General features: G+C 38.5%; 3 protein-coding genes and 1 non-coding gene across 4 annotated transcripts; 2 read left to right on the top strand and 2 right to left on the bottom strand.

Moving 5' to 3' along the window:
- Positions 1-701: 701 nt before the first annotated feature.
- On the bottom strand, positions 702-781 carry TRNAL-UAG (transfer RNA leucine (anticodon UAG)). Its single transcript has one exon. It is a non-coding gene; the product is annotated as a tRNA-Leu (tRNA).
- A 3,237-nt stretch (positions 782-4,018) lies between these two features.
- LOC145621401 (F-box protein CPR1-like) lies at positions 4,019-5,121 on the top strand (the record flags this gene model as incomplete). The annotated part of the gene is made up of 1 exon (XM_081676141.1): positions 4,019-5,121. A coding segment is annotated over exon 1 (945 nt), but the record flags the coding sequence as incomplete, so codon positions are not given.
- A 1,478-nt stretch (positions 5,122-6,599) lies between these two features.
- On the top strand, positions 6,600-8,674 carry LOC145623744 (F-box protein CPR1-like). Its single transcript, XM_081676608.1, has 2 exons — positions 6,600-6,743; positions 6,895-8,674. Exon 2 carries the CDS (start codon positions 7,455-7,457, stop codon positions 8,526-8,528), a length of 1,074 nt encoding a protein of 357 aa, XP_081532734.1. The 5' UTR covers positions 6,600-6,743; positions 6,895-7,454; the 3' UTR covers positions 8,529-8,674.
- Positions 8,675-8,751: 77 nt separating this feature from the next.
- LOC145623745 (protein ORANGE-LIKE, chloroplastic-like) lies at positions 8,752-14,013 on the bottom strand. Its single transcript, XM_081676609.1, has 8 exons — positions 13,704-14,013; positions 13,047-13,164; positions 12,779-12,898; positions 12,480-12,566; positions 11,687-11,763; positions 11,382-11,509; positions 10,342-10,478; positions 8,752-9,088 (listed from the first exon to the last, which is right to left on the bottom strand). Exons 1-8 carry the CDS (start codon positions 13,880-13,882, stop codon positions 9,011-9,013), a joined length of 924 nt encoding a protein of 307 aa, XP_081532735.1. The 5' UTR covers positions 13,883-14,013; the 3' UTR covers positions 8,752-9,010.
- Between the last annotated feature and the right edge of the window lie 5,364 nt (positions 14,014-19,377).

The raw sequence follows: 19,377 nt of genomic DNA, 5'->3' as shown, positions 1-19,377 counted from the left end.
AAATACATTTATTGGAGCTTCCTCCAAATCCAGTGGCATTTGGGTAATTAAATCAAAAAAATTAATCTGGTTGAAATTATCCAAGTACTTACTTTGTACTCCTTTATTTAATTACAATATAACATTGGAATTTATTCTACTCTGTATTATTAATGGACATTTTAACTTAGCTTGGTCGTATCTTAGTTTTCTCTTAATTTTTTTTTATTTATTTTTTTCACCAAACTAGATCCTGACCCATAAAGATTGTTAGAGTGAAGACATTTAGGCCAATTAATCATGAGCCTTAACACTTGGCAATTTGGGTTTATATGATCAAACTAGGGTATCATTTATCGGTCACAATGAAGGTGGTTGAGTGGTTGGTGGTGTGCTTAGAATCTTAGATTGCTAGCTTGCTTAAAGCTTGACCAATTTGAAGTGTGTACATATTGTACCATAAATTGTATGTTCACTTGTAGAATTTATTAAAGTCTTAAAGGGTCTATTAGTATCCAGTTTTATTTATATATTTCATTATTTCGTTTACTCGAATAAATTGAATTCAATAGAAAGATTTAAACTTATTGATTAAAAACATTATACAAATAAATTTATTGGATGTATCACCTTCATTTCATATTACAGTTAAACAATTGACAGCTTGAATTCTATTAACGAAAAACATTAGTACAACCTTAAAAAAAAAATAAAATAAAAAATGACAGCTGTGGGATTTGAACCCACGCCCTTTCGGACCAGAGCCTAAATCTGGCGCCTTAGACCACTCGGCCAAACTGTCGCATGTTTTATAAACCAAACAATCAATGTAATTATCGTTTTAATTTAACTATCTTTGTTTTTTTTGATGCAAAAAACGTAAAGAGGAGGAGCATTTTCCTCCTACTTTCTCTCTCCTAAATTATGATCTAATTTTTCGTTTGATCCTGAATCACAGACTTTCTGGTATTCTCTTTCCCTTTTTAATTTTCCTCTAATTTGATTATTTGAATTTGTATGTTAGCTTAAATCATTAAAACCCTAGATTTGTCTAATTTTCGTGTTTAATTCATTTCTCATAAACCCTAATTTGAATTGCTTTTCATGATTATGTCTTTTCCTGTAGAATTAATTATTGATATTCTGTTACGATTGCCTGCAAAATCTCTGTTAAGATTCAAGATTGTGTGCAAATTATGGTGTAATTTGATTAACAGCACTGATTTTGTCAATCTCCATTTAAAACGATCAATTGCCACCCAAAATAATCTCCATTTTGTTTATAAAACCCCAATTCTTCATTTGGGTGATTTCGACACATTTGACAACCCGATTTCCCTTGATTACCCGTTTAAGAACTGCGATAATGGCGGTGTTGGTGTGGTTGGATCATGTAATGGGTTGCTTTGTATGCAGAGTTATGATTTTGAACATCCCCTCTTGATTTACAATCCAACAACTCAAACCTACAAAACACTCCCATTGTTGCCTATAAGTGCTCCGTTTAGTTATACTGGATCGGTGTTCAATTTTGGGTTCGGTTATGAAAGCAGCACTCGGGACTATAGATGTGTTAGGATTATTCGGAATTATAAGGAGGAAACGGGCTCGTATGAGAGTGATGTTATGGTTTATAGCTTGAAGGATGATTCATGGAGAAAGGCGGCTACTCCTAGTGTTCATTACAATCTTGATTACTATCATACGAAGAGCGTCTTTCTTAATGGTGCTATACATTGGGATGGCGGTATCACTGAGAATGGAGCTAATGAGCCACTGCCTATTGTTGTCTTCAATTTAAAGGATGAATGTTTTAGTACTATGCCGATTCCTGATTTTGATTCCATGGAAATTGTTCATATGTTCGTGGGTGTACTTGATGGGAGCTTGTGTCTTGCTGTTAGTGAGTTGAGTGGTGACACTCATTTGTGGGTGATGAAAGAGTATGGCACACCTGAATCTTGGACCAAGTTATATTCTGTTCCCAAGCTCAATAGTTTCTACGAGAAAGTGGCGAGCCCTATTTGTTATTCAATGAGCTTAAAGGAATTGTTTGTGCATACTACTTATTTGCAGGTTGCTTCTATTGATTTGGATACCATGGAAATTAGCCCTGTGGAGGTTGCTACTCGATGCACAGATGCTCATGTTTGTGTAGAGAACCTTCTTATGCTATGAGGATAGGAATGCTAACCGTTTTTGGTTGAAGAGGAACATCACATGAGAAGAGGGGATCGAAAAAGAAAGATGAGATGAAGATCATTTGATCTTTTTCCCATGTTTGTGTAGTATTAAGCTTGTTTTAGCCTTTGCTATTATCTTTGTCCCTATATATATAAATATTTATTTTCATTGTGAAACTCTGCTTTAATTTTGAATGTGTTATAGTGAAGCCTGATTTATGAAAGAGATTCTGCTGTATCACATTTTCTTTTAAGCAATTGTGAGAACGTATTTTGTTACAATCGGCCATATTTTGATAGATCAACAAAGAAGTTGGCATCTAACAACTAAATCTTACACCTTGTATACACCCCACCCTCTACTTCAAGGATTGCTTTTGGGTTACTACAAGTCTACAACACTTTTATCAAAATATTTACAAGTGCTCATTAAAAGACATCACCAGTCGGGTAGTCCAAACCACTTTCGCTGATGTCCTATCTTAATCAAATGGTTCAATTCGGAAATCACGTTCACTTGCCATTATCATCCCAGTACAAAGGCAAGGATACATTTCCTGGAACGGCAACGTTGGCAAGAGTGGCAGGAGATGCGTTTAGAATGTCAACCACCCCAACTATATTTATGTCGTCAAGGGCATGTTAAAAATATGCGGTTGGAGCTTGAAGCAATTCACGACGGCCCTGAAGCAGTTGTAAGTAGACTTGGCAATCCTGACCCGACCCGAATGACTAGAAACTTGACCCGACCCCGTACTGACTTGAGATTAACCTGGTACTCAAACTTGACCCGATCCAAAGTGACTCGAAACTCGATGTGACCGACCCGATTTTAATTCGAACTGTTTGACCCGAACCGACCTGATCCGACCTAAAGTGACCCGACCTCAATTGACCCGACCCGAAGTGACTCGATTTCTGAAGTGAATAGGGTGAAATGGTTAAGTATTTTACCAACTATTTTTTTAAATTGAATTTATATTAGTGACCTGAAACAAACTTGACACGACCCGAAACGACCAGACCACAATTGACTCGACCTGAAATCGACCAAAAATTGGTCCTGAAATATGTTAACGATTTATTTTATATTTATTTTTCAATATTGAATTTATACAATGAAATTGAACCTATATGAATGTATGAAAATCATGTTCATATTTTATATATTAAATATGCATAATTTTTTTTTTTTTTTGACGTGTTCATTTTATTTAATGTGTTCATATATTTTTTTTGAAATGTTCATTTTACTAGGTATGGTCCATTTATTTTATAATTGTATGATAATTGTTCATTTTTAACATACTAAGTTCATATTTTTAACGTATTCACCGTTTATTACTAAATATTCATTTTCTTACATGTTCAATTTTATTACTACGTACTAAATTTTCACTTTTTTATGTGTTCCTAAATTCTTTTTTATTTTTTTTTACTAAATGTTCATTTTATAAGACGTAGTATAACTATTTTAGCTACACCGGCATCCAACCTGTTGGATTATTTTCGCCCGATTTTTTTTAGACGGGCTTAAAAATGTGTTTTTATGCAATTTTTGTTTATTGTTTTGAATGGTCATAAATGGTCCGAAAAGACCGCACAACCCGATCATTTTTGACGGATTTGGACATATAATTTCCAGACCAAAATATGGCCCGACCTGAAAAATGATTTTTTTTGGCTTCGGCCTGGCTCAAACATAGCTCGGCCCGCACTTTGATCAGGTCTAATTTTCTGGGAGTGGGTAAATCAATCAAGATTCAAGAATGAAGGGGAGTGCAGCGTTATTCGGCTCCAACAACTTTCTCTCTTCAATTCATGGTAGAATTCTTCTCTCTCTTAAATTGTCATCCAAATCTTCCTTTAATTCTATACTCCGTATTACAGATTTTCTGCTAATCTCTTAATTCCAATTTATATGTTACTCTAAATCATCTTAACCCTAGATTTGTCTAAATTTCACGATTAATTAATTTCTCATAAACCCTAACTTAAATTGCTATATACGATAATGCCTTTTCCTGTAGATTTACTTGTTGAAATTCTGTTACGATTGCCTGCAAAATCTCTGTTACGATTCAAGATTGTGTGCAAGTCATGGTATAATTTGATTAACAGCTCTGATTTTGTCGACCTTCATTTAAAACGATCACTTGCCACCAAAACTAATCGTCACTTGATTTTTAAATCCTCAACTCTTTATTTGAGTGATTTCAACAAATTTGATAACTCGAATCCGCTTAATTACCCGTTTAAGAGCCTTGATCAAGGCGGTGTTAGTGTGGTTGGATCATGTAATGGGTTGCTTTGTCTCGAGATTTCTGACCTGCCCTTGTTGATTTACAACCCAACCACTCAAACCTACAAATCACTCCCATGGTTGCCTAATATGCCAATAAGCGCGCCCTACACTTTACAGTTGTCCAATGTTGCTTTCGGTTATGAAAGCATCACTCGGGACTATAGATGTGTGAGGATTAATCGGAATACCAGTACAATGACGAACTCTATTGAGAGCGATGTTATGGTTTATAGCTTGAAGGATGATTCATGGAGAAAGGCGGCTACTCCTAATGTTCCTTACAATCTTCGTTTTCTTGGTTGCTATAATACGGATAGCGTCTTTCTTAATGGTGCTATCCATTGGGATGGCTTTATTAATGAGCCACTGCGTAGTGTTAGTATTGTTACCTTCAATTTAAGGGAAGAATGTTTTAGTACTCTGCCGGTTCCTAATTTAGTTTCGATTGGAATTGGTCGAATGTTTGTGGGCGTACTTGATGGGAGCTTGTGTCTTGTTGTTAATGAGTCATGGGGCGACACCCATCTGTGGGTGATGAAAGAGTATGGCATACCTGAATCTTGGACCAAGTTATTTTCATTTGCCAAACTCAATACTAGTATTTACGAGGGTGTGGCATACCCTATTTGTTATTCGATGAGCTTAAAGGAATTGTTTGTGCAGACTACTAAGTGGAAGGTTGCTTCGATTGATTTGGATACAATGGAAATTGAACATGTGAAGGATGCTAATTTGTCTCAATGCACAGATGCCCATGTTTGTGTAGAGAACCTTATGATGCTTCGAGGATAGGATTGAATTGCTAACTTCTTTTGGTTGAAGAGGAACATCACATGAGAAGAGCTGAAGAGGGGATTGAAAAAGAAACATGAGATGAACATCATTTGATCTTTTGCATGTAGTAGTATTAAGCTTTTTTTTAGCCTTTGCTATTATCTTTGTTCCTATAGATGAAAGGAAATTTTGTTAATTACTACCTCAAAAACGTAAATTACTACCCCTAAAAAACTTCAAGTGATTGCTACCCTTTTTCTTAATTAGCCCCTAATTAGGCGATTTAAGGGTAACAATCACTTGAATTCAATCAGTTTTAGGGTAGTAATTAACAACTTTATTTTTAGGGTAGTAATTCACAAAACCTCTCTTTTTTGAGGTAGTAATTAACAAAATTTTCTACATGAAAATACTAGTATTTATTTTCATTGTAATACTCTTGCTTTAATTTTGAAAGTCACAGTGAAGCCTGATTTAGGAAAGAGATTATTTTGCTGTATCAAATTATCTTTAAGCAATTGTTTGAAATTGTGAATGTACTTTGTTACAACTAAATTTTACCCCTTGTACGCATACACCCTCTACATTTTCTTTTTTGAAACATACAATTGATATGACACAACCATACGAGAGACCCAAGTTAACTTCAGAAATTAACATTCCAAATTAAGCTACTCTTATAATTTTATGTATTTATTTTTGTGTCACTTTACTATTTCAGTTTTATTATTTAGAAAATAAAAAATATTATAGTTGAGAGGAGATATATTTCGATTATATTTCCATGTCTCAAAGATAAACTTGAATTTTCCCATATGTAGATTAGGGGTGTTCAATCGGTCCGGACCGAAAAAATGGACCGGACCACCTTGGACCGGTCCAAAACCCTATAAATATCGGTTTTGGATTGGACATAATTTTTTTAATTAAAAATATGCGTGAAATCTTAGATAATGGTTAAAATTATCCTTAATTAGCTTAGAAAAACTTATCCTTAATTAGCTTAGAAAATTTGAACTTTATAAGTTTTTTTTTTTACCAAACATACAAAAAAAAAAAAAAAAAAAAACGTGAAAATGACGTTAAAATATACTTTTTCCTTTACATTTATTTTTTCATGTTTTCCATAACTTTATTAAAATTTAGTAATCTTTTTAAAAAAATTCTTAAATCGGTACAAAGCGGTCCGATTCGGGTTTTAGACCGATTTTTTCAGTATGGTCCAGGTTCGGTCCTAGCTTAATCAGTAGTTCTTAAAATTCTAATTTTCGATCCAATCCGGGCCGATCAGGTCCGGTCTTGGATCGATAAACAGCCTAGTAGACTATTAAAACAATTAATCTGTCACGACTCACGACAATGGATGAGTGGGTAAATCATCAAATAAAGGGGAGTGGAGCGATACTCCAACAAAATTTTCTCTCTTCAATTCATGGTAGAATCCTTCTCTCTCCTAAATTGTCATCCAAATCTTCCTTTAATCTTATTTTCCAGATTTTCTGGTAATCTCCTTCTCTCTACTTTTCGCTTGCTTTGAATTTCTATTTTACTTTAAATCATCTAAACCCTAGATTTGTCTATTTTTCACGATTAATTAGTCTCTCATAAACCCTAATTTGAATTGCATAATATTGAATATGCCTTTTCCTGTAGAATTGCTTGTTGATATTCTGTAGAATACGCGATTGGAGAAATCATTCAGGGAAGAGGACAGTGTACCCAAGCAACCTTTAGCACTCGACTTACAGGCAGGCAACGTCCAATGGCAGGAGATGCGTTTGGAATGTCAACCACACTAACTATATTTTATGTACAGGTCAAGGGCATATGCTCTATAATACGCGGTTGGAGCTTGAAGAAATCCACGACGGCCTGGAAGACTGGGTAAATTAATTAATCAAGAATAAAGGGAAGTGGAGAGTTACTTGGCTCCAACAACTTTCTCTCTCTTCAATTCAATACTTCAGTAGAATACTTTTCTCTCATAAAATCATAAATTGTCATCCAAATCTTCCTTTAATCCTATATTCCAGATTTCTGGTGATCTCTTTCTCTTAGTTTCTCTTACTTTGAATTTCTCTGTTAGTTTAAATCATCTTAACCATAGATTTGTCTATTTTTCACGACAACCTTTTATTTTGTGGGCATTACTTGGAGATTTGAGGGCGTTGTTTATCAACCCCTTAGTCTATTTGGAATCGCATTACAGTAATATGTCTTTTCCTGTGGATTTAATTGTTGATATTCTGTTACGATTGCCTGCAAAATCTCTGTTACGATTCAAGATTGTATGCAAGCTATGGTATAATTTGATTAACAGCTCTGAATTTGTTGACCTCCATTTAGAACGATCACTAGCCACCAAAACTAATCATCACTTTGTTTACCAAAATCGCAGCCTCTATTTGAGTGATTTCGACACATTTGATAATCCGATTCCCCTTGTTAATCCGTTTAAGAGCCGTACCCCTGGTGCTAATTGCAGTTTTGATGTGGTGGTATCGTGTAATGGATTGCTTTGTCTCCAGAGTTATGATTCTATACACCCCCTTGTAATTTACAACCCAACCACTCAAACCTATTTAACAGTCCCGTTGTTGCCTGTAAGCCCGCAATTTTGTTATCCTCGATCGAAGGTCAATTATGGGTTCGGTTATGAAAGCATCTCTCGGGACTATAGGTGTGTGAGGATTATTCGGAATTTTAATGGGAAAATGAGATCTATCGAGAGTGATGTTATGGTTTATAGTATGAAGAATAATTCATGGAGAAAGGCGGCTAGTCCTAGTGTTCCTTACGATTTTTATTACAATCTTAAGTATTGTGTCTTTCTTAATGATGCCATCCATTGGAATGGCGGTATATTTAAGAATGAAGTAACTGAAGCGAGAGTACCACGGCCTATTGTTGCCTTTAATTTAAGGGATGAACGTTTTAGTACTCTGCCAATGCCTAATTTCGATTCCACAGACCTTGTTCACATGTTCCTGGGATTACTTGATGGTAGCTTGTGTCTTTCTGTCAGCGCGTTTAATTGTGGCACAAGTTTTTGGGTAATGAAAGAATATGGCGCAGCTGGATCTTGGATCAAGTTATTTTCCATTCCCAAGTTATATGGTTACACGGGAATGGACAGACCTATTTGTTATTCGATGAGCTTAAAGGAAGTGTTTGTGCATCTTTCTTATTCGCTAGTTGCAACTGTTGATTTGGATACAATGGAAATTAGCATTGTGAAGCAGTGCGGAAATGCCCATGTCTGTGTACAGAACCTCCTTATGTTATGAAGATAGGAATGCTAACTTTTTTTTGGTTGAAGAGGAACATCTCATGAAAAAGAAGGGATCGAAAAAGAAACACAAGATGAACATCATTTAATTATTTGTTCATAGCAGTATTAAGCTTGTTTTAGCCTTTGATATCATGTTATCGCTGTTACTATAGATGCAAATTTTTAATCATCATTGCAAAACTCAGCTGAAATGTTGAGAAATGTCAGTGCAGCCTGAATTGAGAAAGAGTGTTTTTTCAGCTGCTGTATCAAAATTTCTTTTTAAGTAACTGTGTGAACATGCTTTGTTACAACCAGTCGTTTGATAGATCAAAAAGAAAAAAAAAATTGGTGTCATACAACCAAATCTTACACACTGGTATCACCCTCTACTTCCGGGATTGCTTTTGGGTTATTAAAGCACTTTTATAAATTTACAAGTGCTCATAAAAAGAACACCAATCGGATAGTCCTAAACACCTGCGTTAATGTCCCATCTTATTCGAATGGTTCTATTCGTAGATCATGTTCACTTGCCATTATCATCCCAGTACAAAGGCAAGTAGGACACATTACCTGAAATCAAAAAAGGATTCATATACATTAATATCCAGCCAAATGTGGTCAATATTATAAGCTTCTGATAAAACCCGAGAGTTTACTATATATCAATGTTAAACAAAGAGAAAAAATTTACAACCCTTGTTGATATAAAGCTAGCACAAGAACAAGGTTCATGGCATAGGCCCTCCACTTTACGCGAGGAAATTAAGCTGCTAAATGCAACCAAACAAGTTTAAATGCTTGTTTCAGACTATAACCAAGAAGCAGATGGATAATGTGCCACAAATAAAGCCTCATCATGCCTTTAGGAACGTATCAGCCAGTTTAGCATGATGCTGGAGGAAGCAACCTTATTAGGTAGTATTTTTTTGTATAGTAATGAAATTGGCTTGGACAAGGCCTAACTGTGAACCCCTAGGCTATTTAAATCCCTTCTTAAAAAAAAAAATCCTTGGACCACATGTAATTCAACCATTTGCCAGTGGGTGGACACTAAAGTTATTTACTTTGCTGGTGGTGTTGGTGAGGGTGGCAAGTGAGGTGGTGTTTGTTGGGGGGGGGGGGGGGGAGGAATTAAAAAAGGGTGGTTTTAAGAGATCATGCACCCCTCAAGTGACCAAGTCAATGCTGGATTGCAAGGTCAAAGGTCAGATTTCGGCATAAAGTGTGTTCTTGCCAAAAAAAAAAAAGGTGTGTTCTTAAAAAAAAAATTTATAAAGTAGTTTCTTACAAAAAAAAAAAGTGTTTTGGTAAGGAGGTTTTTGGCAAACTTTCCTAGATTATAATGTATAGAATAGTCGAAATGTGTTGCTAAGCACATTCACCTATTATAAGATATAGGGTCAACAGGACACACTCCCTGCCATTGCTGGGGTGAAGCAGTGGACACCAGTGCAGCAGTGCTCCTTACATATAGCAGGGTGGAAGTATCTTTAGGAACTAGAGTACTGTTATTGTTATAGCATGGTTCTACTGTCAACAAATTTCAACGTGGTTGCTATCTTGTACAGATTCAGACAATCTCAAATTCTCAAGGATAAATAAAGGGAAAAAAAAGAAAATAACAACAACATATGAAGTAAAAAAAAAAAAAAAAAAAAAACATTAATTGAACATGACATAAGCAGACTATGAAAACAAGCCACAATGGAAGTGGGTTAGATCAATCAAGATTAAACGAGAATGGAAATGTTACGAATGTCTCGTGTTCCTAGACGTAGCAAAATAAAACAATTTCAATCACAAGATTCTAAAGAATTGTATACCTTTCCTACACCTGAACAATTTGAACACCTTTGTGTAGTTGGCACTCGCAAGGGGCGATTGTAATCACCGTTTATCGAAATTGGTTCTGTCCTTAAGCACACACCACTAGAAGAACATCGAGCACAGGCCAGATACCCTGCAAAAGAAATACGGAAACAAGAAATGACAAAGCAATACAGATAATGTATTACTTCAGAAAGATGAAAATTTTAATTCTGAATGATGCCGTGCAACAATGAGACCAAGCAAGATTGACATTAGACATGTCTGAAAATGAGAAATACAGACACTCTGGTAACATATCCTGAATAGCAAAGCATTTCAAATTTTAAGACTTTGCTTTACCATTATACTCAGCACAATAACCTTCATTAGTAGTAATTCACACACTCCTTCAGTTAGAATCAACCAGCCATAAGTCCACAATTCAACACAAGAAAGACTTAACCATAGCATACCAAAGCTGATAACAATATCAGTAAACAAATTCTCATGATGCCTAGATTAGAAAAAGGGATACAGGAAGTTCTAAGATAAAAAAAAGATCAAGAAAGAGATGAAAGTTATCTGATGGAATAGGAGGCATCACCATTGCAATCTTATCAAAATGTATATTTTCCAAGTTAGACAGTTTGTTGCTGTGTATTAGGAACCAGGGGAAAGTGGGTAACCACTAACCAGTCAAAAATGCTGTATGAGAGAGAGAGAGAGAGAGAGCAGAAATTTAGGCCTTGTTTGGTTGCACCAAATTTATGTAGGCACTCAAAATTCCTAGGAAATGTACTATTGGGGTGTTGTTTGGTTAACCAAAAAAAGTGCAAAATGGAGGAAATGGAAATTTCAATTTCCTACATAATGTGGGAATTCATTTACCCACCTCCCCCGAGGTGACTCAAATTTCCTAGGAATTGTAATTTCCTTAATGCCAACCAAACAAACTAAGGCAATTTCCAAGGAATTTGAAGAGGGAAATAATTTCCCATGATTCCCATTACAACCAAACGAGCTCTTAATGTTTTAAGAATAAGTTAACATGTACCGGATCCACGGCAATATTTGCATCTTTTCTTCTCTTGTTGTTCCACATTGTTGACTTCAATCAACATCAAAGCTGAAATAACTCCAACAGCCCCACCAGCAAAAGATGCCACTATGGGATCGACTTGACTGAAATTGGTGATCAAAATGGCAGTACAAATGTCACTGATGGTTTAACAAAACACAACGTTGATAATATATCCTTGGCTCTGAAGAAATTAAACTCTCTTGACAAAATGAATCAACTCAAAGCCATTTGCGTGATCTTTAAGCTTATAAAGAATATAGCATTGTTTCTAATCATACCTCAGTTGAAGTGGCAAATGCAAGCTGCGAACGAAGTCTTCATAAGACGTGCCCCCTATACCTAATTTTAATTCCAGCTGCAAAATAAAGAAGGTTCAGATCTTATACAAACCATTCAGCAAGTAATCCATAGTAAAACTGTAAAGAAATAAGTCTCCTTTGTCCTTTCCAAGCCAGAGACGATTACAAGTCTCCATGGTTACAATGGTGAAGTAAAAAACTGATATCTCACAAGGTCAAGTATGCTCTATGTTTTCAAATCACAATGATGATTAAACACCTCTCCCTTCATATAGAAATTTATACAGAGCCAGCTAGCCAGTGAAAAAAAAGATGGAGAACTAAAAATATTATCAACATATCACCAAACTCAAGAAGTAATTAAGAGTTCTGCAACCGGCTGAAAAAGCATTCAAAAAGCCTACGAATTATGACTTAGTTGAAGCATTTTCCTCACAGGACAGAGTAATCTAAAGAACAAAATCAGTTTGATAGTGTGTTCCAGAAGACCAGAATTTAAACTTGGTGATATGCGTGAGTTACATGAATTTTATTTGATTTTTCTGTTTTAACATTGATTTAAGTTGAAAGTACTTAAGTGATTGGGTGAGCTTCATAAGCATGCAACTTGATACCAGACATTATTATTCAATGGAATAATTGCCGTATAGCTTACAATGTTTTGATTATAAGTAAAAGGAATGCAGCATATTTCCCAATATTATGATTATTATCCAACCTTTCAAGAGAGCACTTGTGAATAGAATAAAATGAGAAAACGGCATAAGCTTACAGATGGAGCAATAAGGCCTCCAAAGACAATGATCCCTGCTATAAATGAAAAGCTCGTCAAGTACAGTTTCTTCAATGATTTTGGAGTCTGCGTCATGAAACTCAAATCATTAACATCAGGAAGCTTAGGAGAATTGATAACATTGAAGAGTCACACTTCATAAGAAGTGAATAAAGACTCATCCAAGATATAACTTGTTCAATCTAATTACTATATTTTTTCCTAAGATAAAAACGAAACTTACATTTTATTACATTGTAAATAAAAAATTAGCAATGCCTGTTTCCCCAAAGACTTACCACATGAGGAAGGAAAGGAATAGATGAAGGAATCTCGGGCATTTCATTTGCCTCATCTATATTACCCTCATGAGTAGCCTTCATCCCCTTGAGACGTTGTTGTATCCGTAGTCTCCTTACCTATAATCACATACAATTGAAAATCAATACAACAGCTTTACTTGATACTATTACCATTAGGCGTTCTTCCTACTCTATTGGTGTAAGCAATGGGGGTTCAATGTGTAACATTGAACAAACCCATGTACAATTTAGCTATAAATTTCACCTCCTCCATCAGAAGAAATATCTTATTACGCCTACTCCGTATATTATCTTGAATCTCTTGTGACTGCATTTGTACAAAGTTCTGGATCGTCTCGGGTCCCTCTATGATGCAAAAGTTGCTGCACAATATGATTACTACGATATAAGGAACCCTATACTTAGTAAATTACAGTCTTACACTAAGTACTCCCACTTTACAAGTGGAATGATATCAAATTGTAACAGCAATTTCGATAAACATCATAAAATCCAATGCCAATTTCAACAAATATCACAAAATCCAATGCCAATTTTAAAAAAGATACAAAATTCAGTGACAATTTAATTAAAACTTAGCAATCAGCAATTGCACAATTCTAACCCAACAACAATACATGGATTTTAGAAGACACCCTTTTCCTGTAACAGCTACAACAATTACTATATCAAATTGAGGACTCAATCATCATAAAATTCATAATACCCACTTCAATTTTCATTCACATTATAAAATTATGAACCCAAATCAAAATACCCTTTTCTCAAATTGTTCAAACTATATCATATACCAACAAATTAAACCATCAATTTCCCAGAATTTTTTAATTGAAAATAGTAGACAAAATTCAGACAGAATTATTAAAAATAGCAACAAATTGTAAGGGATAAAGAGCAGAACCCGGAAGAGTTGTCGCCGACAGGTAGCGAGTCAAAGGAGTCTGAAGAAGAAGAAGAAGATGATGATGAAGAGCAAGTAATACGAAGGAGCTTGGGATTGGAGAAACAATGGTGTTTGAATTTAGACTTTGAAGGGATGGTAATGAAGGAAGAAGGATGAAGAGAGAGAAAACACTCCATTTCTGAGATCACAACACACCGCCTTTACTTTTGCTGAAGCTGCTGCTCTAATCCTATACCAACTGGTTTTGTGTTGGTGCATACAAACAACAACAGGATGGAGGAGCCACGGAGGGAGAGAGAGGGAATTGATTAAGGGTAGGTTCATATTTAGGACATGTTTTGATTGAACTGAACTGAACTCATTGGAGCGGAATTGAACGGAATATTTTATGAGAAAAGAAAATTATTAATAACTGAACTGAACTTATTGGAGTTGAACTAAATTCTGGACTGAAAATAAGATGAAGAGAACAGACCCTTACCGAGCTGAACTGAATAGATCAAGATAAAATGAATATTTTATGAGAGAGGGAAATTAGGAGTTGAACTGAACTGATTGAAGTTGAACTGACCTGAACTGATTGGAGCTGAACTGAAATTAAAGCTGAAGTGAACAAACCCTAACTGAAATAAAAAAAGAATTCGTCTTAATGTCTACTGTTAGAATATGACATTTTTTTATAATTTTTGTATAAATAGAGTTAAAATCATTTACCATACATTTTATGGCATGTTTAAGAGACTAAAGAGCTCCCATTGCATGCTATAATGTCCATTGTGTATGTTATATACGTGCCTCAAATGCTCCCTTTGGATGCGTGATTAGCTAGATGGCGTTAGAATTCGAAGTCATAAATCCAAGTGTGCAATATGGGTTTAGTTTTAAGAGGTTGTCTTAATTAATCTCCATGATAAACAAATTCCATTTATCACGGAGTAAAACCGCTACATACTTTGGGATAAAACACTACTTCAAGTTGCGGTTCTAAGGCAAATTCATTTTAACCGCAAAAACACTTTTTATCCCTGTGATAAACAAGTTTTGTTTATCAAAGAGATAAACTTGTATTTTCTCTAATTTTAATTTGATAAATGATGGAAGTAGTCTACCTAAAGTTCAAGGGAACATTAAGGAGATTTGCCCAAATTTCTAAGATGGAATTATTGGTGGAACCCTTGTGTAAAATGTTTGGTCAAACTCTAGAAGATTTGTGCAAAGATAAGTTAACCCGTATAACCTACTTAATGAAGATTCATCCAAACCTCGGTAAGCTACCCTACTTTTTTTTTTTTTTTTTTTTTTTTTGACAATGAGTACTGTTTTGGGTGTTTTAGTCCCTCGGGAGAGTTACAACACGAAGACTGACCCGGTGTGAGCTGTACCTGCAAAACAAATGGAGACCCCGGGTGGTTGGAGCTCCGCCTCCGACGGTCAAGTTAGTAACTTGAAAAGGAATAAAGAGAACGGAAATTTAGGTGGGTATCTGCTCGGATTCCAAGCTCAGGTCCTTCTCTGATGTGAGAGAATGCAGGTGTAATAAATGGTAAAACGTGCCCTCAAAAAGAAAGACCTCTCCCTATTTATAGGGTCTTTGGGATTTGTGCCCCTGATTAGGTCACTGAACCCTAATCATTGGTGGGCTGCGCCGCTTTGCGGCTTTCTCGGGATTTAGGCCTAAAGGCCGCTTTTTTCCCTTAATTTCTGGAGTGACACGTGTCAGGCGGAGATTGGTCCACTTTGGGCCAACCTGAAGCTGACACGTGTCGTCCTCTGGTTGGACCACGTGGCGGGGTAAAATTACCCTAAACATTTGCCCCTCACAAATGTGACGTGGCACGCCACGTGGCATCTGTGACATGTGTCACGCTCTAATTGGTGGTAATTTTACCATAAAGAAGTAACCGTTCACCTTCTGAGTAAATTACGGAAATGCCCCCGTATTTACCCTCTATATATAGCCGTTTACCCTCATAATTTTGTACGTTTACAAAAATTTTCTTGAGAGAAAACTCTGAGAGAGCAGAAGTCATCCGTTTGAGTCAGGCGCAAGCAAGGAAGCTCGTACTCCATCAACCCAGCCGGACCCGTCCGTTTTCAGATATCAAATCCAAAGGTACCGTCTCTATCTGCCTCTCTCAGCTCTTTTTCTTGTTTCACCGCTTGTACATATTTCTTGCAATAAATGGATGCATCACCAACACACACGACACAACCTAGGTTAGAGTCCAGCCGGTCACCTGGGACGGCTGAGTCTAGGACTAGGAGTGCCGTCTCGGGGTGTTGGGACCACCCTTTGCCTTGGATTCCGACCATTTATGTGTCTGTGCAGGACATAATGGCTCGGACTATGCAGACGACAACTGATCCAAATTACAGAAGCGAAGGCTCAGGCGGCCAAACGCCTGAGGGAGAAACGTCTGGTCAGGGAGGTCAGACGGCTCTGGAGAGATCCCCTCCGCGCGCCCCTTCAACTCCAGCAGATTCCTTTCTGGAAGAGTGCGACCAAGGCGGCGATGAGGCCGCCTCAGCCCCTTTGACCCAGAATGAGGAGGAGACGGAGAGCGACAGCTCCGCCTCAACCTTGAGAGCAGCGACGACTTACCCCCGCTTGAGGATAGCGAGGAGGAAGAAAGGAAGAAGGGGAACGAGAAGGACGATCCCTTCAACATTCACGTCTCCTCCAAGGACCGGATCCAAATGGAGGAGAACTTAAAAAACTTTACGCAAATGCACCCGTTAGGAGACGGGTATAGAATCCGGGTGCCGCCTGAGGATGGCACCATCGCCTGGGAGGATGATCAAGAGAACGCCAACAGCTATTTCGGTTGTTATGAGGCGGCGTTCAAGGCTGGTCTTCGCTTCCCCCTTCACCAGGCGGTGAAGGCAATATTGAGAGGCTACGACCTCGGAGTCTGGCAACTTACCCCCAACTCTTGGACAAACATTCTGGGGTATGTTGCCGCCTGCGAGTTCCAGGGGCTTAACCCCGGCTGGGAGGCTTTTGCTAGTATGCATTATCTTAGCAGAAGCCCAGGCGGCTGGAGGGCGTGGTACACTCTAACCACGCATCCCCAATACATGATTACCTTGGACAAGGTCTCGAAATTCGACGGCTGGAAGCACAGGTTCTACCTGATGTCAGCTCCCAGTAGATGGGAGAATTATGAATTCCGTCAGTACAATAAGAAGCCCGACTTGATGGGCCGGAAGTGCGCTTTTCCCCGGATCCCAAAGGAAGATTTTGACAAGATCATTGAGGCAGACTTTTTCGGCCTCACAGACACGACCTTGTCAACCGGGGAAACAATAAAAGTCCCCAAGAACTGGATCCCCAAGAGCGCCTGGTTCAGGGACGAGTGTTTCCTAGCCGCCTGCGGGCTAGGACACATGTTTAACAAACGTATGCGCCTGAGTTTATATCCGTCTGTAGTATTTTTGTATCAGAATTTATTTATGATATTGAACAATCTCTCTTTTTTGCAGAAGAAGCATTAAACATGTGCAGACGGAGAAGACTCCTAAGCGGTCCTCTGCAGTCATCCGCAAGGCGCTTGCGAAGAAAGCTACGGCCGAACTCAAGGCCAAGGTAGAAACGCCTGACCCTGTCTTAGATTGGTCTCAACGATTATTTTCCCCGGATGCTAACTTTAACTTGGTTATTTTCACATGGAGGAGAGGTAGGGAAGACGTTTGAGAAAAATCTCAAACGGGCTAGGGAGGAAACCCCCACCGTTCTCAACAAAACGAAGAAATCCACCTCCGCCTCAACTCCTGACGCCTCAGTCGGGAATCAACAAATACGGATAGCGGGGCGAATCGAGAGTGTAGGCGGCAGCCTGGGCCTCGACCTCGTCAACCCCGTAACAGCGACCGGGGGGTTCACCACGCCTGCAAGCGGTTCCCGCTTGGCTGGCTCTGAAGGTAAGAACCCTTTTGAATCCCCGCTTGAGCTGGGGTGGCCTTTGCGGGTGAAATCCCACTCTTAACAGACGTCATCTTCAGACGGTCGGCAACAAATAGGTGCTGCCTTAGTTTCGCACTCATCACGTATTGATTGTGGTGCAGATCAATCAACCCGCTGGCCAGACGTCCAGAAGCATGCCAAGGCCATGCTTGACGCCGTCCGGAAGAGGGATAAAGACAACATCCCTGGGATAGAGACGTTCAACCTGGAACGCATTCTGTCCCTTCTAGATGAGGTAAGAAACTTGTCAATTTTATTTTTTCCAAGTGTTTTATCCCGCCTGCAATACTCATACCGCTTGCTTTTTTGCAGGCTATGCTGCGGGTGGACGGGCTCAAACGTCCTTATTCCCGCAAACGGGAAGAGGTAAAAAGGGCCAAGAAGTCCGCCACAGACACTGATAATGTTGCTTTATACTCAACTATCGTAAATGAACTTGAAACTAAAGCAATCATAATGACACAGGCGTAAAAAATCCAGCAGTTGGAGGCGGATCTGAAGATGGCCAACCAACGGGCAGGCGATGCTGAGACGACCCAGAAGAAGGCGGAGGAGGCCCAGAAGAAAGCGGATGAGAGCCTCAAGAAGGATAATGAGGCGCTCAAGAAGGCCCAGGCGGACCTTGGCACACTTCAAGGTGTTTCTGAAGAGAACACCAAAATGAAGACCAAGGTTGAGAGGCTGGAGAAGGAGGCTGCTCAGGCTCAGAAAAACTTTGCAGCAACCCTGGAGGCGGATTAAAACCGCCTGGTTGCTGAGAGTGACGCTGACAATGACGCCCGTATGAAGATCGCCTAGGCTGCCTTGTACCCAGACGCGGATTATGGCATCTGGGCACTGGCTCACAGGTACGCCGAAGACGTGGTGTACTTGAGAGAGAAGGGTGAGCCAGAGCCTGAGTCCTTCGACGCCTGGGTTAACGCCAATAATGAGCCCCCCGCGCCTGAGCTACCTGATCCGGGTGTAGCACAAGAGATTCCCTCAGATGACGAGGAAGATGACCAGGAGGAGCCGCCTGCAGGCCAGAAGTGATTTTTCAGCGGCAGTATGCCAATCTCTGTTTTTTATTTTTTCTTTTCTGTAGCAGTATGCCAAAACTTACTTTTCCGGCCTGCGTGCCGAGTATGTTTGTATTTACCGGCTGTGAAGCCGGGTTAATTAACAATTTCTCTTTTCTCCCGGACGGGGTTCGGTTAACATTTGATCCACTACAACCGTTTGGTTGGGTGGACTTTTATGGAATGCACCGACTGAGTCGGTTTTGATCATTTTGCGTTTGCGTCTGATTTTCAATTTTTGCGAATTTTAATTTTTCATTTTTTCCTAACTTATCAAAAGCCTGGCTGTCCTTGCCCCTGGACGGCTGTGTGATTGGTTTCAAGTGGAGTTGGTTGATTGACTTGGAAACGTCTGATGCTGCAAAGAGCATGATATGTTTGTAAGTCAATCAATCACAGTAGTGATTGCCCCAAACCAAGTGCACAGCCGTACACCAATAGGCGTTCCAGTCACTACCCAGACGGCGTTTGTCCGTCTTGGTAGAGATTTCATAGCCATTGAACAACTCTTTTGCCCCAATTGGGATAGAAAGTGCAATTTTGGAATAAATAACCTAAGTGAGAACTTCAGCCGGTGACCGACTGATGCCCCAGGGCATCCGGTATGTGGTAACTTGATCGTTCTTCACAGATCATTCTGGTCAGACGG

Source organism: Chenopodium album, chromosome 3 (genome assembly GCF_948465745.1).
Source record: "Chenopodium album chromosome 3, dcCheAlbu1.1, whole genome shotgun sequence".
Lineage (NCBI taxonomy): Eukaryota > Viridiplantae > Streptophyta > Magnoliopsida > Caryophyllales > Amaranthaceae > Chenopodium > Chenopodium album.
Note: the sequence above shows the minus strand (reverse complement) of the source record. Positions and strands in the feature narration are given on the sequence as shown.

Excerpts from the sequence above, each read along its gene's own strand:
- LOC145623744 (XM_081676608.1), top strand. The coding sequence starts at position 7,455 with ATGTCTTTTCCTGTGGATTTAATTGTTGATATTCTGTTACGATTGCCT.
- LOC145623745 (XM_081676609.1), bottom strand. The coding sequence starts at position 13,882 with ATGGAGTGTTTTCTCTCTCTTCATCCTTCTTCCTTCATTACCATCCCT. Across the intron at positions 11,510-11,686 it reads CATTTGCCACTTCAACTGAG|TCAAGTCGATCCCATAGTGG; the intron begins GTATGATTAGAA and ends CACCAATTTCAG. Across the intron at positions 9,089-10,341 it reads ATTGTTCAGGTGTAGGAAAG|GTAATGTGTCCTACTTGCCT; the intron begins GTATACAATTCT and ends TTTTGATTTCAG.